We start from the raw sequence: 27,266 nt of genomic DNA on the forward strand, positions 1-27,266 counted from the left end.
CATCCTCCTCCCTCATGTGGCACCCTTCCTGCAGGCTCATCCTGACATGACCCTCCAGCATGACAATGCCAGCAGCCATACTGCTCGTTCTGTGCGTGATTTCCTGCATGACAGGAATGTAAATGTTCTGCCATGGCCATCAAAGAGCCCGGATCTCAATCCCATTGAGCACCTCTGGGACCTGTTGGATCGGAGGGTGAGGGCTAGGGCCATTCCCCTCAGAAATGTCCGGGAACTTGGAGGTGCCTTGGTGGAAGAGTGGGGTAACATCTCACAGCAAGAACTGACAAATCTGGTGCAGTCCATGAGAAGGAGATGCACTGCAGTACTTAATGCAGCTGGTGACCACACCAGATACTGACTGTTACTTTTGACCCCCCCTCCCCCTTTGTTCAGGGACACATTATTCCAGTTCTGTTAGTCACATATCTATGGAACTTGTTTGGTTTATGTCTCAGTTGTTGAATCTTATGTTCATACAAATATTTACACATGTTAAGTTTGCTGAAAATAAACACAGTTGACAGTGAGAGGATGTTTCTTTTTTTGCTGAGTGAGTGTGCGTATGTGTGTATATATATATTATATATATCCTCTTTAAGGAATACCTAGGATAGGATAAAGTAATCCTTCTTTTGATTTGCGGTAGACATATTGTAATATGACAGCACACAATACTGTTTTACGGTCTGTCTGCTTCGTCCTTCATAATAGCTCATTGAACAAAAATAAACAGGAAACAATTTCCAAGATTTGACTGAGTTACCGTTCATACCCACCGCTGCCAACCCCTCTTTTACGCTACTGCTACTCTCTGTTCATTATATATGCATAGTCACTTTAACCATATCTACATGTACAAACTACCTCAATCAGCCTGACTAACCGGTGTCTGTATGTAGCCTCGCTACTGTATATAGCCTGTCTTTTTACTGTTGTTTTATTTATTTATCGACCTATTGTTCACCTAATACCTTTTTCGCACTATTGGTTAGAGCCTGTAAGTAAGCATTTCACTAAGTTCTACACCTGTTGTATTCGGCGCACGTGACAAACTTTGATTTGATATAAGGAAATCAGTCAATTGAAATAAATTCATTAGGCCCTAATCTATTGATTTCATGACTGGGAATACAGATACCTTAAAGGTAGGGGCGTGGATTAGAAAACCATTCAGTATCTGGTTGTGACCACCATTTGCCTGGAACACAGTGTCATACGCATCGATCCAGAGCATCCCAAACATGCTCAATGGGTGACATGTCTGGTAAGTATGCAGGCCATGGAAGAACTGACATTTTCAGCTTCCAGGAATTGTGTACAGATCCTAGCGACATGGGACCGTACATTATCATGCTGAAACATGAGGTGATGGCGGCAGATGAATGGCATGACAATGGGCCTCAGGATCTCGTCACGGTATATCTGTGCATTCAAATTGCCATTGATAAAATCCAAACGTGTTCGTTGTCTGTAGCTTATGCCAAATCCACTTCACTGATCCTCAACACCAGGGCCCCACAAGGGTGCGTGCTCAGCCCCCTCCTGTACTCCCTGTTCACCCATGACATCGTGGCCACACACGCCTCCAACTCAATCGTCAAATTTGCAGACGACACAACCATAGTAGGCCTGATTTCCAATAATGACGAGACAGCCCACAGGGAGGAGGTGAGGGCCCTTGCGGAGAGGTGCCAGGAAAATAACCTCTCCCTCAACAACAACAACACGGAAGAGCTGATCGTGGACTTCAGGAAAAAGCAGAGGGAGTATGCCCCTATCCACATTGACGGGAACGCAGTGGAGAAGGTGGAAAGTTCCACGGCGTACACATCACTGACGATCTGAAATACTACTACTGCTGCTGTTTAACTATTTGTTCATTTTATTTTCTATTTTTTACTTAACCCTTTTTTTTCTTTACTTCTTAAAGCATTGCTGGATAAAGGCTTGTAAGTAAGCATTTCACTGTATGGTCTACACCTGTTGTATTCGGCGCATGTGACAAATAAGATTTGAAATGGTCCACCCACACAGACAGTGTGGTGAAGAGGGCGCAACAGCGCGTATTGTGGTGACTTGTTGGATGTTACTGCACTGTTGGAGCTAGGAACACAAGCATTTCGCTACACCTGCAATAACATCTGGTAAATATGTGTATGTGACCAATAAAATGTGATTTTAAAATGTGCAGTTTTGTCACAACACAATGCCACAGATGTCTCAAGTTGAGGGAGCGTGCAATTGGCATGCTGACTGTAGGAATGTCCAATAGAGCTGTTACCAGAAAATGGAATGTTCATTTCTCTAATGTTCAGCTCTTTATGCTGCCAAACATACCCTCGTAAAACTGACTATCCTACCGATCCTCGACTTCGGCGATGTCATTTATAAAATACCCTCCAACACTCTACTCAGCAAATTGGATGCAGTCTATCACAGTGCCATCCGTTTTGTCACCAAAGCCCCATATACTACCCACCACTGCGACCTGTATGCTCTAGTTGGCTGGCCCTCGCTTCATATTCGTCGCCAAACCCACTGGCTCCAGGTCATCTATAAGTCTTTGCTAGGTAAAGCCCCACCTTATCTCAGCTCACTGGTCACCATAGCAGCACCCTCCCGTAGCACGCGCTTTAGCAGGTATATTTCACTGGTCACCCCCAAAGCCTATTCCTCACCGAATTCAGTGGACAAATGCTCACCTTTCGATGGCCACTGGCGCGTTGGACAGCTGACCATTATACATGTAACTGTCAAATCTTTGAAAAATTGTTGCATGTTTATTTTTGTTCAGTATTGTTCAATGGGCTATTATGAAGGGCTAAGGGACAAACAGTAAAACAGTATTGTGAGCTGTCATATTACAGTATAAGTCTGCTGCTAATCAAAACCAGTGTTAAAAATGTACAGCGGATGGAGAGTGAGACTGTCTACAACTTGTCCAAGCTCACGACTAAAATTCTACGTTTATCACCAGCCTTGACCTGATCAAAATCATTGACGCTCCTGCACCAATTCATCCAGACATTCATCCAGACAAGGTGGTCGGATGAAGCAGATGCTAAACTACAGGACTGTTTTGCTATCACAGACTGGAACATGTTCCGGGATTCTTCCGATGGCATTGAGGAGTACACCACATCAGTCACTGGCTTTATAAATAAGTGCATCGAGGACGTCGTCCCCACAGTGACTGTACGTACATACCCCAACCAGAAGCCATGGATTATAGGCAACATTCGCACTGAGCTAAAGGGTAGAGCTGCCACTTTCAAGGTGTGGGACTCTAACCCAGAAGCTTATAAGAAATCCTGCTATGCCCTGCGACGAACCATCAAACAGGCAAAGCGTCAATACAGGGCTAAGATTGAATCATACTACACCGGCTCCGACACTCGTCTTATGTGACAGGGCTTGCAAACTATTACAGACTACAAAGGGAAGCACAACCGCGAGCTGCCCAGTGACACGAGCCTAAAAGACGAGCTAAATCACTTCTATTCTCGCTTCGAGGCAAGCAACACTGAGGCATGCATGAGAGCATCAGCTGTTCTGGACAACTGTGTGATCACGCTCTCCGTAGCCGACGTGAGTAAGACCTCTAAACAGGTCAACATACACAAGGCTGCGGGGCCAGACGGATTACCAGGACGTGTGCTCCGGGCATGTGCAGACCAACTGGCAGGTGTCTTCACTGACATTTTCAACATGTACCTGATTGAGTCTGTAATACCAACATGTTTCAAGCAGACCACCATTGTCCCTGTGCCCAAGAACATGAGGGCAACCTGCCTAAATGACTACAGACCCGTAGCACTCACGTCCGTAGCCATGAAGTGCTTTGAAAGGCTGGTAATGGCTCACATCAACACCATTATTCCAGAATCCCTAGACCCACTCCAATTTGCATACCGCCCCAACAGATGATGCAATCTCTGTTGCACTCCACACTGCCCTTTCCCACCTGGACAAAAGGAACACCTATGTGAGAATGCTATTCATTGACTACAACTCAGCGTTCAACACCATAGTACCCTCAAAGCTAATCACTAAGCTAAGGATCCTAGGACTAAACACCTCCCTCTGAAACTGGATCCTGGACTTCCTGATGGGCCGTCCTCAGGTGTTGAGGGTAGGTAGCAACACATCTGCCACGCTGATCCTCAACACTGGAGCCCCCCAGGCATGCGTGCTCAGTCCCCGCCTGTACTCCCTGTTCACCGACGACTGCATGGCCAGGCACAACTCCAACACCATCATTAAGTTTTCAGACGACACAACAGTGGTAGGCCTGATCACCGACAACGAGACAGCCTATAGGGAGGTCAGAGACCTGGCCGGGTGGTGCCAGAATAACAACCTATCCCTCAACGTAACCAAGACGAAGGAGATGATTGTGGACTACAGGAAAAGGAGGACCGAGTACGCCCCCATTCTCATCGACGGGGCTGTAGTGGAGCAGGTTGAGAGCTTCAAGTTCCTTGGTGTCCACATCACCAACAAACTAGAATGGTCCAAACACACCAAGACAGTCGTGAAGAGGGCACGACAAAGTCTATTCCCCTCAGGAAACTTAAAAGATTTGGCATGGGTCCTGAGATCCTCAAAAGGTTCTCCTGGTACGGCAATTGCTCGGCCTCCGACCGCAAGGCACTACAGAGGGTAGTGCGTACGGCCCAGTACATCACTGGGGCTAAGCTGCCTGCCATCCAAGACCTCTACACCAGGCGGTGTCAGAGGAAAGCCCTAAACATGGTCAAAGACCCCAGCCACCCCAGTCATAGACTGTTCTCTCTTCTACCGCATGGCAAGCGGTACCAGAGTGCCAAGTCTAGGACAAAAAGGCTTCTCAACAGTTTTTACCCCCAAGCCATAAGACTCCTGAACAGGTAATCAAATGGCTACCCGGACTATTTGCACTGTCTGCCCCCCCCCCTATACATTAATGTACATACTACCTCAATTGGCCCGACCAACCAGTGTTCCCACACATTGGCTAACCGGGCTATGTGAATTGTGTCCCGCCACCCACCAACCCCTCTTTACGCTATTGCTACTCTTTGTTCATCAGATATGCATAGTCACTTTAACCATATGTACATACTACCTCAATCAGCCTGACTAACCGGTGTCTGTACACTACTGTTATCTTTCACTGTCTTTTTAATTTCTTTACTTACCTATTGTTCACCTAATACCTTTCTTGCACTATTGGTTAGAGCCTGTAAGTAAGCATTTCACAAAGGTCTACACCTGTTGTATTCGGCACACGTGACAAATAAACTTTGATTTGACAAGGACTTTGTTGCAGGTGGAGATGATTATAAGATCTACAAATATGACTACAGCACTGAGGAACTCTGTAAAACCAACCCCAAAGACCTACAAGGTTTTCTAAGATTGCTTCATTGTATTTTCCCATGTTCTTTAGTGTGTACATATATCCCCATATTGGTGTCTAGCTGAAATGATCATATTAACCAATGATGTGTAAAAACCTCAATGGAATCTTCCATCTTTCTTTTTTGTAGAGTCATACAAGTGCCACTTTGGGCCGGTCCATCGTTTAAATCAGTATTTTTGAACTGTTCATTTTTATTAGAGAAAATAAAACAGTCTCAACTTAGCTACTTCAAATTTCTAGAATAACATCCATTTGAAATGGACCACAGGGACAGGTATTAGTTGTCTGCCAGTCCTCACCTGGCAGCATGCCCTTCCACAGGCCGTATGTTTTAAGTTGACATTTTAAATGGGTAATGGTTAAGGTTAGGGATGTCCCAAGGACCCCAGATAGCACTGATCCTATGGTTGCTTTTACTCCATTTTGATGATGTGGCCATGCAGTCTGATCTAGTTTCTCATTTCCTCCATTAGGAAGTATTTGGGCTCTAAGCATCAGATTTGTTTTTATCAATACTACTACAGATGTTTAAGTATTATTTTGTAAGTGTTGCACCTGTATTTCATTGTTAAATTAAAGAATTAACATGCTGTCTCTTTTTGGAACCATTCATGGTGCATTGTAACTGAAAACTTTCAACGGTCTCCTGCGTCACTCAAACCAAATGAATTACATTAAGAGATTGTATGCATATTGAGTATTTATTTTCCTCTTATAAAAAAACATAACAAAAGAAACTCAACTATGAGGAACAGAAACTTGGCGATGCAAGCACCCTTCATGGAGGGAAGCTTGGCACCACTTTGCTTACAATAAGAGAAATTGATGACCGATATGGCCTTTTCTTACTTAGTCCACAACAAACACTATCATGATTGTGTCTTCCAACAAAGGCATACCCTAATTTATCTTCGGTGTTCCAGTAAAAGCCAAAAGATACTATCAACTTCAACCATACTGAAGATAAGTATTTAAGCGCAATCCCAAGCTAATGCATCTTCCAATCCCTGGGTCCTTGTTGATCTCTCCTTCACAGAACTGAAAGGAATGAATAGGTATCAACAATATTGTAACGGTGTTTGCATCATTACTTTTACTTGTCCATTATATTAGATCCACTGGTGGAGTCAACAAGGACCTGCGAGAGTAGACCGGTTTTGAATTGGGGCAAAATAGTGCCATGCCTTCACGGGCCAGTCCAGCATGATAACCACTGTGACATACCTTGTGACTGATAACATACTGGTCAGCCCTTGGGTTACAACTAGAGTAAGGCACTTCTTAATTAATTCCAAGGCCCTTGGCAAGTTTGACATGTACAAAATAAACTGATGAGAATACAAAAGGGTCCCTGCATGGAAAGAGATGGAGGGCATTAAACCAGGATACAAAAAAAGGCACCTTTGGCCTTCAGAGTTCTGTCTCTGGCACGATTATTCCACATAGACCTTAAGCTCTGCGAAAGACTTTCTGTCCGAGTTGAGAAGGGACAACAACTGTATCCAGGGGTGATTAACCCCATCAAGTCAACCTCTCAGTAATTGTCTCGGAGTCGCTTGTTCTCCTCCCTCAGCTTCTCAATCTCCTCCACCAGCGAGTCGTTGACAGAGTACTTCTCGATCAGACCATGGATCTCGTTCTGAAAGGCAGCAAGGAACCAAGAGCAGGGTTTATACACATTTTGACAGAAGGAATAAAACTAAATATTATCGTTTAAATGATTTGTTAAAATTTAATTAACTTTGTATGGCCTTATTCACGAGTGTCGTGATCATTTTTTGGGGGACATGACGAAAACATTAATACATGCTAATAATAGCTAAACAGGTAACTATAGGGTACAATATAGAGTTGAAGTCAGACGTTTACATACACCTTAGCCAAATACATTTAAACTCAGTTTCACAATTCCTGACATTTAATCCTATAAAAACTCCCTGTCTTAGGTCAGTTAGGATCACCACTTTATTTTAAGAATGTGAAATGTCAGAATAATAGTAGTGAGTGATTTATTTCAGCTTTTATTTCTTTCATCACATTCCCAGTGGGTCAGAAGTTTACATACACTCAATTAGTATTTGGTAGCATTTCCTTTAAATTGTTTAATTTGGGTCAAACTTTTCAGGTAGCCTTCCACAAGCTTCCCACAATAAGTTGGGTTAATTTTGGCCCATTCCTCCTGACAGAGCTGGTGTAACTGAGTCAGGTTTGTAGGCCTCCTTGCCCGCACACACTTTTTCAGTTCTGCCCACACATTTTCTATAGGATTGAGGTCAGGGCTTTGTGATAGCCACTCCAATACCTTGACTTGGTTGTCCTTAAGCCATTTTGCCACAACTTTGGAAGTATGCTTGGGGTCATTGTTCATTTGGAAGCTTCTAAAGCCATGACATCATTTTCTGGAATTTTCAAAGCTGTTTAAAGGCACAGTCAACTTAGTGTATGTAAACTTCTGACCCACTGGAATTGTGATACAGTGAATTATCAGTGAAATAATCTGTCTGTAAACAATTGTTGGAAAAATTACTTGTGTCATGCACAAACTAGATGTCCTAACCGACTTGCCAAAACTATAGTTTGTTAACAAGAAATTTGTGGTTGTTGAAAAACTAGTTTTAATGACTCCAACCTAAGTGTATGTAAACTTCCAACTTCAACTGTATGCTGGTTGTTAGCTTACATAACTGATGTGTATAATTGTAAGGGATACTTTTATGGATAATATTAACATTTACATAGTGGTTGAGCTCCATTCAAGTGTATGTAAACTTCCGACTTCAACTGTATGTTTTGAATTGGCTGCCTCGCACATATGCAGGTGATTCACGCAAACACAGACGCCCTAAAGTGTCATTTGGATCCTGGTTGATATGTTGATTTTTATTTGATTGATAAACTTAAAAATTACATTAACAGAAATTATATAATTATTCTCTATGACTTTTCCAGGTCTGGAAAACCCCATGACTTTTCCAGGATTTTCATCACAGTACGAACCCTGCAAGAGGTCGGTTAGGGAAATGGAACCACAATGCAGTCTGGTTTAGCGTGTGCTTTGTCGGGGACTCAAGTGTGGTGTGTAGTGGCCAATGTGTCACAGTGGACAAGTGTGGAGTTAGACCAGATCACATACCAGCTGAATGTAGAACTGTTTGACCATCTCCACCTGGAGGTTCACTATGTCTCGGTGGCATGCATCCCTGTGGAGGAAATGGGGTTAGCCAAAAATCAACAAAACTATTGAACAGAAAAACAGTGCACAAGACGGTTCAGCAACTGTAAGAGATATGCTGTGAGAAGGTGCACCCACCTGAAGTCTTCCAAGGTCTCATGGATCATGTTGCGGATGAACTGGATCTGCAGAGATGTGAGGGGAGTGCCTCCACCCTCTGCTCCAACAGCCTCCACTATTCTCTCTGATAGCGAGGATGCCACTGCCAAAGACACTGACAGGGTATTTTCCATTAGTTTCGTCAACTCACTACCACACACTGTACATGTAATGTTGTGCATACATAATTTCATATTTTACAATACTGAACAAAAATATGAACGCAACATACACCAATTTCAAATATTTACTGAGTTAAAGTTCATAAGTAAATCAGTCAATTGAAATAAATAAATTAAGCCTTAATCTATGGATTTCACATGACTGGGAATACAGATATGCATCTGTTGGTCACAGAAACCTTTTAAAAAAAGGTAGAGGTGTGGATCAGAAAACCAGTCAGTATCTGGTGTGACCACCATTTGCTTCGCAGAGTTGATCAGGCTGTTGATTGTGGTCTGTGGAATACAGTATATAGCCTCGCTACTGTTATTTTACTGTTGTTTTTTATTTCTTTACGTATCTATTGTTCCCCTAATACCTGTTTTTTTTGTTAAAAATTGCACTGTTGGTTAGGGCCTGTAAGTAAGCATTTCACTGTAAGGTCTACACCTGTTGTATTCAGCGCATGTGACAAATAAACTTCGATTTGATGTCCCACTCCGTTTCAATGGCTGTGCGAAGTTGCTAAAATTGGCAAGCACTGGAACACACTGCAGTACATATCAACACAGAGCATCCTAAACATGCTCAATGGGTAACATGTCTGGTGAGTATGCAGGAACATTTTCAGATTCCAGTTATTTTGTATAGATCCTTGCGACATAGGGCCGTGCATTATCATGCTGAAACATGAGGTGATGGCAGCAGATGAATGGCACGAGAATGGACCTCAGGACCTCACCAGACATGATCTCTGTGCATTAAAATCGGCATCAATAAAATGCAATTGTGTTCGTTATCCGTAGTCTATGCCTGCCCATATCATATAATATATATATATAATATGATATATTGCTATGCAGACGACACACAATTAATCTTCTCCTTTCCCCCTTCTGATAACCAGGCGGCGAATAGCATCTCTGCATGTCTGTCAGACATATCAGTGTGGATGACGGATCACCACCTCAAGCTGAACCTCGGCAAGACGGAGCTGCTCTTCCTCCCGGGGAAGGACTGCCCGTTCCATGATCTCGCCATCACGGTTGACAACTCCCTTGTGTCCTCCCAGAGTGCTAAGAACCTTGGCGTGATCCTGGACAACACCCTGTCGTTCTCCACTAACATCAAGGCGGTGACCCGATCCTGTAGGTTCATGCTCTACAACATTCGCAGAGTACGACCCTGCCTCACACAGGAAGCGGCACAGGTCCTAATCCAGGCACTTGTCATCTCCCGTCTGGATTACTGCAACTCGCTGTTGGCTGGGCTCCCTGCCTGTGCCATTAAACCCCTACAACTCATCCAGAACGCCGCAGCCCGTCTGGTGTTCAACCTTCCCAAGTTCTCTCACGTCACCCCGCTCCTCCGCTCTCTCCACTGGCTTCCAGTTGAAGCTCGCATCCGCTACAAGACCATGGTGATTGCCTACGGAGCTGTGAAGGGAACGGCACCTCCATACCTTCAGGCTCTGATCAGGCCCTACACCCAAACAAGGGCACTGCGTTCATCCACCTCTGGCCTGCTGGCCCCCCTACCTCTGAGGAAGCACAGTTCCCGCTCAGCCCAGTCAAAACTGTTCGCTGCACTGGCACCCCAATGGTGGAACAAGCTCCCTCACGACGCCAGGACAGCGGAGTCAATCACCACCTTCCGGAGACACCTGAAACCCCACCTCTTTAAGGAATACCTAGGATAGGATAAAGTAATCCTTCTAACCCCCCCCCCCTTAAAAGATTTAGATGCACTATTGTAAAGTGGTTGTTCCACTGGATATCATAAGGTGAATGCACCAATTTGTAAGTCGCTCTGGATAAGAGCGTCTGCTAAATGACTTAAATGTAAATGTAAATATAACCCCACCGTCACCATGGGGCACTCTGTTCACAATGGTGACATCAGCAAACCGCTCGCCCACACAACATTATACACGTGGTCTGCAGTTGTGAGGCCGGTTGGACATACTGCAAAATTCTGAAAAATGACAGAGGCAGCTTATGGTAGAGATATTAACAATTAATTATCTGGAAACAGCTCTGGTGGATATTCCTGAATTGCTCTTTTTTTCTCTTCGTGGTATCCAATTGGTAGTTACAGCCTTGTCTCATTGCTGCAACTCCTGTACGGACTCAGGAGAGGCGAAGGTCGAGAGCCATGCGTCCCCCGAAACACGACCCAACCCAACCAAGCCGCACTGCTTCTTGACACAATGCCAGCTTAACCCAGAAGCCAGCCGCACCAATGTGTCGTAGGAAACACCGTATACCTGGTGACAGTGTCAGCGTGCATGCACCCAGGCCCGCCACAGGAGTCGCTAGAGCGCGATGGGACAAGGACATCCCTGCCGGCCAAACCCTCCCCTAAGCAGGACTGCGCAGGGCCAATTATGCGCCGCCCCATGGGTCTCCCGGTCGCGGCCGGCTGCGACAGAGCCTGGACTCGAACAAGGAACTCTAGTGGCACAGCTTGCACTGCGATGCAGTGCCTTAGACCACTGCGCCACTCAGGAGGCCTGGTGGACATTTCTGCAGTCAGCATGCCAATTGCACACCCCCTCAAAAAGGAGACATAGTGTTGTGTGACAAAACGGCACTTTTTTTTAGAGTGGTCTTTTATTTTCCTAGCACAAGATGCACCTGTGTAATGATCATGCTGTTTAATAAGCTTCTTGATAATCCATCCACCTGACAGGTGTGGCATACCTTGGCAAAGGAGAAATGCTCACTAACAGGGATATAAAAACATTTTTGTGCATATGGAAAAATAATGGGGTCTTTTATTTAATCTCATAAAACATGGGACCAACACTTAACATGTTACATTTATATTTTTGTTCGGTGTAGTTATGTATGCTATAATACATGTTATGCTAAATTCATTGATATAGCATATTATCTACAGCTCTCACCCACACAGACAAATAACAACACAAACTCACCTGGTACAATAATGGGCAGCGCACCATTTAGGGGCGTGTTATAGCTCAGCTGGGCCTGCACATCATTGGTCCTCAGGCCGGGTTCAGGGGTGAAGAACGGCGGTGCTGGTTGGCTGTGTGAGGTCTGGGCTGATGACGTGGTTGGGGCTTCACCCTCCAGACTGGAACCACTGCCCTTCTCATACTGTCAGTCGAACAGACAACAGGTGAAGAGCAGCTTGAACATTGTCTCCAGTTTCAGTACTGCCTGGACTGCAACTTGCTTAGAAGCCATTAAATCCTGCATCCATAGTCCTATTTTGAGAAGCCTTACAGTAGAAGCCAGGCATAAAATAATGCCTATTTCAGAGGGGGTTTGCTTATGGGTGGGAAACAACTTTCATCTGTATAAGAGGTTGACTATTGTGTACAGTGCCTTCAGAAAGTATTCACACCCCTGGACTTTTTCCACATTTTGTTGTGCTACAGCCTGAATTTAAAATGAGATTTTGTGACACTGGCCTACACACAATACCCAATAATGGCAAAGTGGAATTATGTTCTTAGATTATTTTAAACAAATTAATTCAAAATGAAAAGCTGAAATGTCTTCAATCAATAAATATTCAACCCCTTTGTTATGGCAAGACTAAATCATTTCAGGAGTAAACATTTGCAGACATTGAATATCCCTTTGCGCATAGTGAAGTTATTAATTACACTTTGGATACATCCAGTCAATACAAAGATACAGGTGTTCTTCCTAACTCAGTTGCCAGAGAGGAGGGAAACCTCTCAGGGATTTCACCATGAGGCCAACAGTGACTTTAAACCGGTTACAGAGTTTAAAGCCTGTGATAGGAGAAAACTGAGGATGGATCAACATTGTAATTACTCCACAATACTAAGCTAATTAACAGAGTGAAAATGAAGCCTGTACAGAATAAAAAAGATTCCAAAACATGCATCATGTTTGCAACAAGGCACTAAATCTAATTTTATTAATCACATGTGCCGAATACAACAGGTTTAGACCTTACAGTGAAATGCTTACTTACAAGCCCCTAACCGACAACGCAGTTTAAAAAAAAATACGGATATGAATAAGAGATAAAAGTAAAAGGTAATTAAAGAGCAGCAGTAAAATAACAGTAGCGAGACCATATACAGGGGGGTACCGATAGAGAGTCAATGTGCGGGGGCACCGGTTAGAGGTAGTATGTACATGTAGGCAAAGTTATTAAAGTGACTATGCATAGATGACAACAGAGCGTAGCAGTGGTGTAAAGGAGGGGGGGGGGGGGGCAATGCAAATAGTCTGGGTAGCCATTTGACTAGATGTTCAGGAGTCTTATGGCTTGGGGGTAAAAGCTGTTTAGAAGCCTCTTGGACCTAGACTTGGCGCTCCGGTACTGCTTGCCATGCAGTAGCAGAGAGAACAGTCTATGACTAGGGTGGCTGGAGTCTGACAATTTTTAGGGCATTCCTTTGACACCGACTGGTATAGAGGTCCTGGATGGCAGGAAGCTTGGCCCCAGTGATGTACTGGGCTGGTCGCACTACCCTCTGTAGTGCCTTGTGGTCGGAGGCCTAGCAGTTGCCATAGCAGGCAGTGATGCAACCAGTCAGGATGCTCTCGATGGTGCAGCTGTAGAACCTGTTGAGGATCTGAGGACCCATGCCAAATCTTTTTAAATCTCCTGAGGGGGAATAGGTTTTGTTGTGCCCTCTTCACAACTGTCTTGGTGTGCTTGGACCATGTTAGTTTGTTGGTGATGTGGACACCAAGAAACTTGAAGCTCTCAACCTGCTCCACTCCACTGAGAATGGGGGCGTGCTCGGTCCTCTTTTTCCTGTAGTCCACAATACTCTCCTTTGTCTAGGTCACGTTGAGGGAGAGGTTGTTGTCCTGGCACCACACAGCCTCCTTATAAGCTGTCTCGTTGTTGTCGGTGATCAGGCCTACCACTGTTGTGTCATCGGAAAATGTAATGATGGTGTTGGAGTCGTGCCTGGCTGTGCAGTCATGAGTGAACTGGGAGAACAGGAGGGGACTGAGCAGACACCCCTGAGGGGCCCCTGTGTTGAGGATCAGCATGGCGGATGTGTGGTTACCTATCCTCAACACCTGGGGGCAGCCGTCAGGAAGTCCAGGATCCAGTTGCAGAGGGAGGTGTTTAGTCCCAGGGTCCTTAGCTTATTGATGAGCTTTGAGGGCACTATGGTGTTGAACGCTGAGCTGTAGTCAATGAAAAGCATTCTCACATAGGTGTTCCTTTTTTACAGGTGGGAAAGGGCAGTGTGGAGTGCAATAGAGATTGCATCATCTGTAGATCTGTTGGGGCGGTATGCAAATTTGAGTGGGTCTAGGGTTTCTGGGATGATGGTGTTGATGTGAGCCATGACTCGCCTTTCAAAGCACTTCATGGCTACAGATGTGAGTGCTACGGGTCAGTAGTCATTTAGGCAGGTTACTTTAGTGTTCTTGGGCACAGGCACTACGGTGGTCTGCTTAAAACATGTTGGTAGTACGGACAAGGAGAGGTTGAAAATGTCAGTGAAGACACTTGCCAGTTGGTCAGCGCATGCTCGCAGTACACATCCTGGTAATCTGTCTGGTCATGTGGCCTTGTGAATGTTGACCTGTTTAAAGGTCTTACTCACATCGGCTGCGGAGAGTGTGATCACACAGTCTTAACGGAACAGCTGGTGCTGTCATGCATGTTTCAGTGTTATTTGCCTCGAAGCGAGCATAGAAGTAGTTTAGTTCGTCTGGTAGACGAGCTAAACAGCTCTCGGCTGTGCTTCCCTTTGTAGTCTGTAATGGTTTGCAAGCCCTGCCACATCTGACGAGCATCGGAGCCGGTGTAGGACGATTCGATCTTAGTCCTATGTTGATGCTTTGCCTGTTTGATGGTTCGTCGGAGGGCATAGCGGGATTTCTTAGAAGCTTCTGGGTTAGAGTCCCGCTCCTTGAAAGCGGCAGCTCTAGCCTGTAATCCATGTCTTCTAGTTGGGGTCACTGTGGGGACGACGTTATCAATGCACTTATTGATGAAGCCAATAACTGATGCGGTGTACTCCCCAATGCCATCGGAGGAATCCCAGAACATATTTCAGTCTGTGCTAACAAAACAGTCCTGTAGCTTAGCAGCTGCTTCATCTGACCACTTTTTTAAAATCGCTCTAGTCACTGTTGGTTCCTGCTTTAACTTTTGCTTGTACGCAGGAATCAGGAGGATAGAATTATGGTCAGATTTGCCAAATGGAGGGCGAGCTTTGTACGCGTCTCTGTGTGTGGAGTAAAGGTGGCCCAGAGTTCTTTTCCCTCTGGTTGCACGTGACATGCTGGTAGAAATTAGGTCAAACGGATTTAAGTTTCCCTGCATTAAAGTCCCCGGCCCCTAGGAGTGCTACCTCTGGGTGAGCGTTTTCTTGTTTGCTTATGGCGGAATACAGCTCATTCAATGCTATCTTAGTGCCAGCCTCTGACTGTGGTGGTATGTAAACAGCTACGAAGAATACAGATGAAAACTCTCTCTGTAGGTAGTGTGGTCAACAGCTTATCATGAGATACTCTACCTCAGGCGAGTAATAGCTCGAGACTTCAGTAGATATCGTGCACCAGCTGTTATTTACAAAAATACATAGTCCGCTGCCCCTTGTCTTACCAGACGCTGCTGTTCTATCCTGCCGGTACATCGTATAACCAGCCAGCAATATGTTGATATTGTAGTCATTCAGCCACGACTCCGTGAAGCATAAGATGTTACAGTTTTTAATGTCCGTTGGTAGTTTAATCTTCCGCATAACTCATCAATTTTATTCTCCAAGGATTGCACGTTGCTTGCAGAATGGAGGGAAGTGGGGGTTTATTCGATCACCTACGAATTCTTAGAAGGCAGCCGCCCTTCGGCCCCTCTTTCTCCGCCTCCTCTTCATGCAGGTCACGTGGATCGAGGCCTGTTCCCGAGGAAGCAGTATATCCTTTGCGTCGGGCTCGTCAGAGTCGTGAAAGGAAAAAAAGGATTCTGCCAGTCCGTGTTGAGTAATCTCAGTCCTGATGTCTAGAAGTTATTTTCGGTCATAAGAGACAGAAGCAGCAACATTATGTACAAAATAAGTAACAAACAATGCAAATAAACACAATCGGCTGGGGGAACGTAAAACGTCTGCCGGCGCCATCTAACACTGCAACAACAAAAAAAGAAAGTGGCACAGCAATTCATTTTTTGTTCTGAAAACAAAATGTTACGGTTGGGGCAAATCCAATACATTACTCAGTACCACTCTCCGTATTTTCAAGCACAATGGTGGCCGCATCATGTTATGGGTTAACTTGTAATCATTAAGGACTGGGGAGTTTTTCCAGGACAAAAAAAGATACGGAATGGAGCTAAGCACAGGTAAAATCCTAGAAGAAAACCTAGTTCAGTCAGCTTTCCACCAGACACAGGGAGATGAATTCACCTTTCAGCCGGACAATAACCTAAAACACAAGGCCAAATCTACACTGGAGTTGCTTACCAAGACAGAGAATGTTCCTGAGTGGCCGAGTTACAGTTGACTTAAATCTACGGCAAGACCTGAAAATGGTTGTCTAGCAATGATCAACAGCAAATGACAGAGCTTGAAGATTTCTCAAAATAATAAAATGGGCAAACGTTGCAGAATCCAGGTGTGGAAAGCTCTTAGAGACTTGCACCATTGGCATTGATTACAGCTGTTTCTACAATGTATTGACTCGGATGTGAATACTTAGGTAAATTAGATATTTCTGTATTGATTTCCAATAAATGTACAAACATTTCTACAAACATGTTGTTTTCACTGTCATTATTGAGTATTGTGTGTATAAAATATAACTTTAATTCATTTTGAATTGAGGCTGTAACACCAAAATGTGGAATAAGTCAAAGGGTATGAATACTTTCTGAAGGCACTGCACATTTTGACAGGAAAAACAGAGACTAAATCAGAGGTTTCATTTCTGGTTCTGGGGCCTCCCTGATCGACACATTTTTGTTTCAGCCCAACACCCTCACATTTGATTCAAGTAATGAACGTCCTTAAGTATTTGTATCAGGTCTGATAGTGTTGGGCTGGGAAGACCCCAGGACAAGAATTGAATACTCCTGGTTCAAATGGTCTGTGTCAGCATTCCAAGTTGGTCAAGGTACAACAGCTGATTGAATAAGGTAGACTGACCCTTTTTGAGTCCTGTGTGTCTGTCTGCGCTGGTGCAGGAGGCATGGCTAGCTCCTCTTTGATTGGTGAAGGGGTCTGGAAGACAGGCAGGGGGCTGTAACAGCGCCCTCCTCCAAGGGTGCCCAGGGGATTCTTGTGGTGTGGGGGCCCACCAGAGTAGGTAGGGAGGAAGTCCAGATTGTTTCCTTTCTTCCCATTTGATGCATCTGCAGTCATTCCATGGGTTTTGTAATCTGCAAAGATCAAGTGAATCAATGGCATTACCGTACCTACAGACTTCCAGTCATTACGCTAATGCTAGTTAAGTGTTGGCTCACGAAACTACCGATAACTTCCTCCATACTGCAGGCGGAGACAAAAAAATTGTATCCTCAAGTTCATCTGACTCTGGGTAAGTAGAACAAGGTAAACGCAAGAATCTCTCAGTTTCCCTCTATTAAAGTGGAAAGGGTTTGGAAAAGTTTGCAGGTTTGTGAAGCTATGCAGAACAATGTGAACTTTGAATGTCAAGAGAAACACAAATGGAATCTCACCCTCTCGAACAGGAGAGAAAATGTCCAGACTGTTGCGTCCCACTTTGCTGAACTTCTCCATGCTTTGCTGCCCTTCTCTGGAGAACATATCCAAACTGATCGCTATGGTACATACAAACAACAGCCACAAATGTGGTCTCAATCATGTACACCAGTATATATGAGATGTACAGTGGACAGTGAACTTTATTGAATGTTTATAGCAGTGTTTCTCAATCCATTCCTGGATGAACCCCACATGGTGCACATTTTTGTTCTAGCCCAGCACTAACACACCTGATTCAACTACTCGCCAAGCCCTTGACTAGTTGCATCAGGTTTATTACAGAGGGATAATTGAAAAAGACGCACGTCTTCAACTCATGGTTAGTGGTGCAGGGTCCTCATGACCATTCATTCAACCAGAGAACTGTAAAAGAGGACATGGCAAATACACCTACCATTCCCTTTGATTCCACCAGGAGCATCACCACTCATCCCGTGGGCTTTGTAATCTAAAGATAAAGAAAACAAGCTGTCAGTTTGAAAAGAAAACAGAGAGGAGAGAGAGAGAGACTGACAACTAAATTGAAGAGTCAAAGACAAGTGTGGAGCTCACCGTCTCTTACAGGGGAGAAGATGTCCAGGCTGTTTCTACCCACGCTGCTGAACTTGTCCAGACCAGGCAGGCAGTCAACACCCAGCTGGCCCTCTGCCTCTCTGTGTGTGCCTACATATATATTCACACACACACACACACACACACAATCTGCTCTCTGGACCTCTAAGCTCAGGTTTGACAACCACTGGTCTAGACCATGAATTAGAAATCGGCTGGTGTTTCAGGTCAGGATGTTGGCCAGGAGTATATTTGAGGTACTAGAGCGAGTCTGACCTGTGCCCTGGGCTTGTCCATCCCCTCTTTCTACTGCATGGGGTGCAGGCAGGCTAGAGGGGGGTTTGGAGGTGGAGCTGGGGGTAGTTACTGGTAGGTAGGTACTACCCAGCCTGGTTGAGATCCTCTTGCTTGTCTGGGCGCTGGAAGACTTGCTGGACACTATTTTACTGGACTAACAGGGGAATAACCAAGGGACATGGTTAGCTTGAAAGGGTCAAGTTTAATTGATCTCAGGTAACACATGCCAGTTAAATACCTACAAGCTACAATACTGTCTCTGTTGAGATCTGTATTTACGTTTTAGAAGCATTTTGGTCCTTAATTAGTCAGGAGCCCATACAATGCAGGGCTTACAGTGCATGCTGTCAAGAGATACATACTGAACTGACAAAGTGCATTACTCTGGGCAAATGCTTTCTGTAAAAGCAAAAGGGCACAGCATTTCCCATCAAGTGAAATAGAACACTCAATTCAAAAGCATTTGTGTCACAATAAGTGTCAAACTATTTACATAAATTAAGGAATTAAAAAGACTTGGTTCCGTACAACATGCACAACAGACCAAAGAAAACCCACATGGTCTTGGCGTGTCCCCTTGCGCAAACAAATGTCATCCCAAAATCTCAAAACCAGTGTCTTAGTCACAGTACAGCTGCAGTCCCAAACAAAAATCTAATTTGAACTCAGTTTAGGAAATTCCAATTCAGGGATTGTAAAGATTGCTGTTTATTTTAAACTTTTCAAATCTTGTGACTGGAAATAATTGATAAGTGCGCTGTGGTGTGTAGCCTACCTTAAGGTGTCTGCTCTGGGAGCTCTGGAAGCGCAGGCTGGTGATGGAGGTCTTGTGTGCAGTGGCAGTCTTGGTAGGGGCGCTGAGGTTGCGCAGGTCGTACAGGTACAGTCTGCCCTGGGTGGAGCCCACTACCAGCCCTGCCCCATCTGGAGTGAAGTCAATGGCCGTCAACGGGGACTCCACACACATGTTGCGGAGAATACTGCGAGAGAGGGAGCGGAAACAAAGAAACGTCAACACTGTACTTGAAAGCACAAGAGCCAGTTTTAAAGTCCCCTTTGCGCTGTTGAAGAACTAATCACTAGTAAAGGACAGCTTCATTGACAAAATACAAAATAATGTGAACGTGTTTTGACCCCCCAAAAAATTGCAACAACAAAGCTTGTAAAAAAATACCAAGGTAACAGGCTTTCTCTCAGTCAAACAGTATCTCTAAACTTGTTTGGTCAATACTAAACCCCATGCTCTTACATCTTGCTGGAGGTGTCATAGCAGATGATCTTCTTGTCCAGGCCCACGGTGACAAAGAGCAGGTCGTTGGCAGGAGAGAAGGCCAGGCCCGAGGCGGGGGCCTTGTGGGCTCCATCAAACACGTGCAGCTCCTTCTGAGTGTTGGCGTCCCACAGGACCACAGAGCCGCTATCTGACACACTGCCCAGCAGGGAGCGCTTAACCACAGAGTACTTCAGGTCGTGGATGGGCTAAGGTGGGAGGAGCGTAATTTTAGACCTGAGGCATCTTAATTGTCCCCAATTTTGTCATTGTCTTCTATCCTTCAGCCTCATATTGATTTGATGACCAGTAACAACCCCTAGCCCCTACCACTCAGGCACTGGGATAGAATTGGCTAAGTATACGCAAAGGGTCATGGTTACAGTGTTAAGTGTGTCAGGTCCAACAGAACACTCACCTGGTTGGTGCCGTGTCCAAAGGCATTACTGGACAGGTTGGTGGTGATGCTGTGCAGGATGATGTCACCACTGGTTGAGCCCGAGGCGATGTAGCTGTCACTGCCGTTGAAGGACACGCACGTCACCTCCTCTTTATGGTCCTGGTGAGAGAGGGGAGGGACAGGTGAGGATGTAGATTGCACCTCGAGTCCTTGAGCCTCTGTGCTAGTAATACAGGTAACTCTAAAATGCCTCAATATCTACACCAAAAGCTTGGACCAGGTGTTCAGGTGAGATGTGTTCAAAATATAAGTACTAGAACATAGTTCCCATGGGTAGGGTCACAGGTCCTGGTAAGACTGAGGGTACCTTGAGGGTGCGATGAAGCCTCTTGGCCTTCAGGTCCCAGATGTTAACAGAGTTATCAAGCCCCCCACTCACTAGGTATTGGGACGTTGAGTTCAGACTCACACGTGTCTGCTTTTTCTGAGGACAAAAAAATATTATAATAATGTGACAACATGCGGGAGGATAATGAATTAGAATGGAACTGAAAGAGTATTTACTGGCCCTGGCTGTCAGGCCGCATACACTCACCCCCTCTGCAAGCTCCACCACTGGGATAGGAGAGGACTTGAGACTGGATACCACCAGCTTGTCTCCTATACTGCTGGCACTTACAAGATACTGATCTGAGGAATCAAGTCAAGGCAACTGACTGCATATAGTCATTTATGTCACAGAACAGAACTGGGTGGATGAGAAAAATGACCTAAAAAAGAAATAGTTTGCATGAAGGTGTGGGGGCTGCTCACCACTATAGTTCAACTAGAATGTGACGAGAGCAAAGGGAAAACAAAAAAAGAATCCATTATAACATAGGTACCTGGACATGCCCAGAGGGTTAGTAAGAAGGATACTGTTGCTGCTCCAGCACACTTGGGCCACAGGGTGTGTAGCGCTATGCGGGTTGAACTGTTCCAAAACTGTCATGGAGGCTGAGTCCCAGATCTTAACACAGTCGCCCGACGACACAAGATGCGTCACCTCCTCCATAGCAACGGCTGCAGAGACACAAGGACTGCTGTGAGTGATGCCGCACACACACTCCCCGTTGTCAGATGGATGCAAAATGAGATGCGTTTACTGAGAAGTAACGCCGCTGCCAAGAAGCAAAGATGTTTTGAACTTGCAGTGGGTGTCTTTTCTCTGCAGTGAGACTGATATGACAAAGACCCTGAGTGATCAATGATAGAGAACTACCTCCCATCTACAGAGAGAAAGCCCATGTTAAGAGAATTATTTCACAACAAATTTTCAGAGAAGCGAAAACAAATAACGTTAATGACGTAGCTAATAAATGAGCAAGCTATACAGAAGAAATGCATAATAAAACAAGTTCAAATGACATTTCAATTGGTAACAGGCTATTTAGGTTCGCTAGCCCAAATGGAGATTTGGACAAAGCTGAGAAAAGTTCTTATCAAACATTGCTACATGCACTATCAGATAACTACTCCGCTTCTAGTTACGTTAGCTATGTTTATCAAGTCACAAGAACATTAGCTAGCTAGAACCATTAGTAAAACAGCTAGCTAACGTTAGCCAACTAAGCTAAAATGTAAACAGCTAGCTAAGTTACAGTAGATAAGTTAGTTAGCCTGAATTGGCAAGCGAGTTGGTGGTTCTTTTGACTATTCAAAATTATCAAAATGTGCAACAAAGCTGCTGTAAACACCTAAGTTAAATGGATAGCTAGTGAACCTACTAAAGTTAATTAACTAGTTAACCACAGGTAGCTAACGTTAGCTAGTTAGTTGAGACTACTTCTGCGAAGAAAGAGTAGCTAGCATGTAAACGTTAGCTAGCGGCTAAATTTGAAAAAGTTGCTAGCAAACGTTAGATTAGCTAAATAAAGTTGAAAGTATAGGGTTTGGTTATACTATCTAGCTAACGTCATTAGTCAATTCATGGCACTCACTTACTTGTTACTGATTTCCTTGTGAAATTGTCCTATGAATTGTCACAAACAATTACAATAGTGTGCAATTGCAACCCGCAATTGGCTGCGATCCTGCATGTGGGCATTCCTGCATTTGCAGCCAGGACAGCGGCCCCCCGAAGTCCCCAGTTCCAGTTGGGAAGCAAGCCATCTCATGTATACAGAGGACACTGGCGGTACTACAGTTTAACTGAGCCCAGAAAGACAACTCATAGACGCCCCCATAGAGAACTCTATTCCACATCAGGTAACTGATGGAAGCAGTAAAATTGTATTTAAAAAACCCAGATAAAATACACCTTAAGGAACAGCGGGGGACTGTGAAGCAACACAAACATAGGCAAAGTCAGATGCATTACACACAGGTACACATGGATTTTGTAAGTGGTAGTGGTGGAGTAGGGGCCTGAGGGCACACAGTGTGTTGTGAAATCTGTACATGTATTGTAATAAACTGCCTTAATTTCGCTGGACCCCAGGAAGAGTAGCTGCTGCCTTGGCAGCAGGTAATGGGGATCCATAATAAGTTAAGACGTATTTAGACTGTGTTGTTTGTAACTACCCTGGTAGGTTGACTGACAACCTGAATCAGGTTGCAGGCACTGGTTACAGTTTAAATGTTTTTCTTGAGTGGGCAGCTTGATGAAAGCCAGTCAATATTTAAATCACCCAGAAAATATACTTCTCTGTTGATATCACATACATTATCAAGCATTTCACACATATTATCCAGATACTGACTGTTAGCATTTGGTGGTCTGTAGCAGCTTCCCACCAGAACGGGCTATAGGTGAGGCAGATGAACTTATAGCCATATTACTTCAACAGTATTTAACATGAGATCCTCTCTAAGCTTAACAGGAATGTGGTTCTGAATATAGACTGCATCACAACCCCGTTGGCATTTCTGTATTTTTGGTAGATGTTATAACCATGTATTGCTACCACTGTATCATCAAAGGTATTATCTAAGTGAGTTTCAGAGATCAGAGTCAGAATATGAATGCCATCCGTTACAAGCAAGTTGTTGACTTCATTAACCTTATTTCTTACTAAGCTACATATGTTAATATGGCCTATTTTTTAGCACTTTTCTGGGTTACTTGATTGTTTTTAATGCTTTATTGGGAAGGTTATCAGAAGTAGACTTGCTCATGTTATTTATATTGGAGCTGATCGTGCACGGTGAGCTGCACACAGTGGACTTCCTACTAGGGGACACCACCTCAGTGCTAACAGTGTAACTCTGGTTCATTGCACATGATTACTGCATACAATAGCTGTAGGATCAACAGAGTTATTCAGGGCAGTTAGGGGGACATAAATTAAATTACTTACATTGTGTCTGCCAACGCCCCTGGGATAATGTACATTTGATGCAGCATTATGACAACTCAGTGTCACAATGGTAGGGATTAACTGAACTGGTCTTGAGTACATTTTCTGAAGTTCTGAGCTAGCCCTCCTGATATTGTTTGACCCCACATGGACTACGACAGTGTCAGCTCCCGGCATCTGTCATAGAACAGTCGGAAGCAGCCTTGTAATGTCATGTACTCGTGCTCCTGGGTAGCACAGGATTTTTGCACTGGGAACCAAGATGTTTCTCACCATCGAGCTGTCGATGATGACAGCTGGTGAAACAGCCGAGGAGGTCCGGCCGTTCTTTCGCCTCGAGTGATTTAGAAGACCCCTCAAGGACTGAAGGGCGGTGGGGCCCGATGGACCTGAGCTTGCTGTAGTATCCATTGTGGATGATGAATGGGCCGGGTCTCTTGGCAGCCTCACGGTCTGATGAGGGTGGCAGCTCTGAGGATCTGAACCCGAGGTAGAAGCCACCGGAGAAGGAGACAGAACAGAGGACCAAGGCTCAGGTACCTCCGGATCCGATCTCGAATTGGAAGCCCCTAAGGAAAAAGGCGCTGGAACCTCTGGATCCAGGGTGGCAAAGCCAGCTCTAGTCTGTGTCCAGTCCGGGCTGAACATCTCCAAGGAGGCACCCGATGCCAGAGGAAGCTTTCTTCGACTTCCATGGCACGTGACATATCTCCATGGTTGGTTGGTTGGGTCGAGAACAGAAACATCCCCTAAGTCCATTCTCCAGGGAAGGGGGAGACTCCTTCGGGGAGGGATCCCTGCAGAGTCCCGTCCATTCGGCTGTGGAGAGCCAACACAGCAGCAACACTTCCACCAGACCAGAGCGGCGTCCGGCTACTGGGGTGGAAGGAACGCCATAATATCCTATGTCATGTCTAAATAGAGTGTTGTGAACATTGGCTGAACATTGGCTAATGCTGACCAAAAGCTCAGTTTTAATGGATGATGTCTGGTGAGAGTAGATATTCCTCAGTTCCACCATCCCACTCAGCTCCTTATTATAGCACACTAAGGCAACACCCATAATAAAAAGCCCCATTGGCCAAAAATGCAGCCTACCACTCATGCCCTCCTCCTTGTTTGGCTCAAGTAATTTGTTTCCATCCAAACCTCCATACCTCTTCCTCCATTTGCGTCATAGAGAATGGGTTCTCTGGAAACTGGAAAAACAAAAGATTTTCAGTATATTACTTGGTATATTTTTGTCAATAAATATGATTGTTTATCTTGGTAACCAAATTACATTGTCTCTCAATAGATCGGGCTACATTTACATTTACGTCATTTAGCAGACGCTCTTATCCAGAGCGACTTACAAATTGGTGCATTCACCTTATGATATCCAAAGTGTCACAACCAAATGAAACAACAAATTATTTCCTGTTTATAATTAATGGATCAAGTGAAGGAGAATGACAACACTTGAACAGCACAGTTAAAAAGTAGTAATGGCGCAGAAGGAGATGGCTGCCATCTTACGATCCAGTACCCAATTGTGCTAATGTGTATGTTTTTAAGCGTTATTTGTAACTTATTTTGTACATAATGTTTCTGACACCATATCTTATGACCGAAAAGAGCTTCTTGATATCAGGGCAGCGATTACTCACCCCGTACTGGAGGAATTCTTCTTCTTCAACGAGTCGGACGGGAAGGATTTACTCCAGACACCTGACAAGGCCCTCATCCCCGTCATTCGCAGGAGGAATAGATGGAGATATCGTGGACGAAGGTCCGGGTGCCTTGTAAGGATCCATCGCAGAGAGGGTAATCTACCTTTACCATCAGTCCTATTAGCCAACGTACAATCAATTGATAATAAAATGGACTAACTACGAGCACATATATATTACTAACGGGACATTAAAAACTCTAATATCTTTTGTTTCACTGAGTCGTGGCTGAACGACGACATGATTAACATACAGCTGGCGGGTTGTAAGCTTTTCGGCAGGATAGAACAGCGGCCTCTGGTAAGACAAGGGGCGGCGGCCTATGCATATTTGTAAACAACAGCTGGAGCATGAAATCTAAGGAAGTCTCAAAGTTTTGCTCACCTGAGGTAGAGTATCTCATGATAAGCTGTAGACCACACTATTTACCAAGAAAGTTTACATCTATATTTTTCGTAGCTGTCTATATACCACAGCAGACCGATGCTGGCACTAAGACCGCACTCAATGAGCTGTATACGGCCAAAGGCAAACAGGAAAATGCTCATCCAGAGGCGGCGCTCCTAGTGGTCGGGGACTTTAATGCAGGGAAACTCAAATCTGTTTTACCTCATTTCTATCAGCATGTTAAATGTGCAACCAGAGGGAAAACAACTCTAGACCACCTTTACTCTACACACAGAGATGCGTACAAATCTCTCCCTCGCCCTCCATTTGGCAAATCTGACTATAATTCTATCCTCCGGATTCCTGCTTACAAGCAGAAACTAAAGCAGGAAGCACCAGTGACTCAGTCAAGAAGAAAGTGGTCAGATGAAGCAGATGCTAAGCTACAGGACTGTTTGGCTAGCACAGACTGGAATATGTTCCAGGATTCTTCCGATGGCATTAAGGAGTACATCACATCAGTCACTGGCTTCATCAATAAGTGCATCGATGACGCCGTCCCCACAGTGACCATACGTGCATACCCCAACCAGAAGCCATGGATTACAGACAACATCTGCACTGAGCTAAAGGGTAGAGCTGCCGCTTTCAAGGAGTGGGACTCTAACCCAGAAGCTTATAAGAAATCCCGCTATACCCTCCGACAAACCATCAAACAGGCAAAGCATCAATACAGGACTAAGATCGAATCGTACTACACCCACTCCAATGCTTGTTGGATGTGGCAGGGCTTTCAAACTATTACAGACTACAAAGGGAAGCACAGCCACGAGCTGTCCAGTGACACGAACCTACCAGATGAGCTAAATTACTTTTATGCTACCTTCAAGGCAAGAAACACTGAAACATGCATGAGTGCACCAGCTGTTCCAGACGACTGTGGGATCACGCTCTCCGTAGCCGATGTGAGTAAGACCTTTAAACAGGTCAACATTCACAATGCCGCAGGGCCATATGGATTACCAGGATGTGTACTCTGAGCATGCGCTGACCAACTGGCAAGTGTCTTCACTGACATTTTCAACCTGTCCCTGACTGAGTCTGTAAAACCAACATGTTTCAAACAGACCACCTTAGTCCCTGTGCCTAAGAACACTAAGGTAACCTGCCTAAATAACTACCGACCCGAAGCACTCGTCTGTAGCCATGAAGTGCTTTGAAAGGTTGGTAATGGCTCACATCAACACCATTATGCCAGGAGCCCTAGACCCAGTCCAATTTGCATACCACCCCAACAGATCCACAGATGATGCAATCTCTATTGCACTCAACACTGCCCTTTCTCACCTAGACAAAATGAACACCTATGTGAGAATGCTATTCATTGACTACAGCTCAGTGTTCAACACCATAGTGCCCTCAAAGCTCATCACTAAGCTAAGGACCCTGGGACTAAACACTTCCCTCTGCAACTGGATCCTCGACTTCCTGACGGGCCGCCCCCAGGTGGTTAGTGTAGGGAACAACACATCCGCAACGCTGATCCTCAACACGGGGGCCCCACAGGGGTGCGTGCTCAGTCCCCTCCTGTACTCCCTGGTCACTCATGACTGCATGGCCAAGCACGACTCCAACACCTTCATCAAGTTTGCCGATGTCACGACAGTGTTAGGCCTGTTCACTGACAACGATGAGACAGCCTATAG

At 44.9% G+C, this 27,266-nt stretch overlaps 1 protein-coding gene across 3 annotated transcripts; it reads right to left on the bottom strand.

Moving 5' to 3' along the window:
- Positions 1-6,089: 6,089 nt before the first annotated feature.
- Positions 6,090-22,284, bottom strand: LOC106573330 (protein NEDD1). 3 transcript variants are annotated; one of them, XM_014148288.2, is made up of 16 exons: positions 22,107-22,284; positions 21,042-21,185; positions 20,719-20,813; positions 20,491-20,607; positions 20,142-20,282; positions 19,703-19,932; positions 19,229-19,433; positions 18,433-18,607; positions 18,157-18,267; positions 17,999-18,052; positions 17,559-17,660; positions 17,026-17,258; positions 11,839-12,022; positions 8,718-8,853; positions 8,541-8,607; positions 6,090-7,046 (listed from the first exon to the last, which is right to left on the bottom strand). In XM_014148288.2, exons 2-16 carry the CDS (start codon positions 21,175-21,177, stop codon positions 6,942-6,944), a joined length of 2,091 nt encoding a protein of 696 aa, XP_014003763.1. In that variant the 5' UTR covers positions 21,178-21,185; positions 22,107-22,284; the 3' UTR covers positions 6,090-6,941. The 3 variants fall into 3 exon arrangements, with proteins under 3 accessions (XP_014003763.1, XP_014003764.1, XP_014003765.1); XM_014148289.3 differs by having other exon boundaries at positions 21,042-21,283; positions 22,107-22,281; XM_014148290.1 differs by lacking the exon at positions 17,559-17,660.
- Positions 22,285-27,266: the final 4,982 nt, after the last annotated feature.

The sequence above is a fragment of the Salmo salar genome, chromosome 16 (genome assembly GCF_965601325.2).
Source record: "Salmo salar chromosome 16, fSalSal1, whole genome shotgun sequence".
NCBI classification, from domain to species: Eukaryota; Metazoa; Chordata; class Actinopteri; order Salmoniformes; family Salmonidae; genus Salmo; species Salmo salar.

What these genes read in the sequence shown, in the direction of transcription:
- LOC106573330 (XM_014148288.2), bottom strand. Translation starts at nt 21,177, where the DNA reads ATGGAGGAGGTGACGCATCTTGTGTCGTCGGGCGACTGTGTTAAGATC. An exon ending in CCCAGAGCAGACACCTTAAG is followed by an intron (nt 18,608 to 19,228) that starts GTAGGCTACACA and finishes TTCCCCTGTTAG; the next exon opens with TCCAGTAAAATAGTGTCCAG. An exon ending in ACACACAGGACTCAAAAAGG is followed by an intron (nt 12,023 to 17,025) that starts GTCAGTCTACCT and finishes TTCGACTGACAG; the next exon opens with TATGAGAAGGGCAGTGGTTC.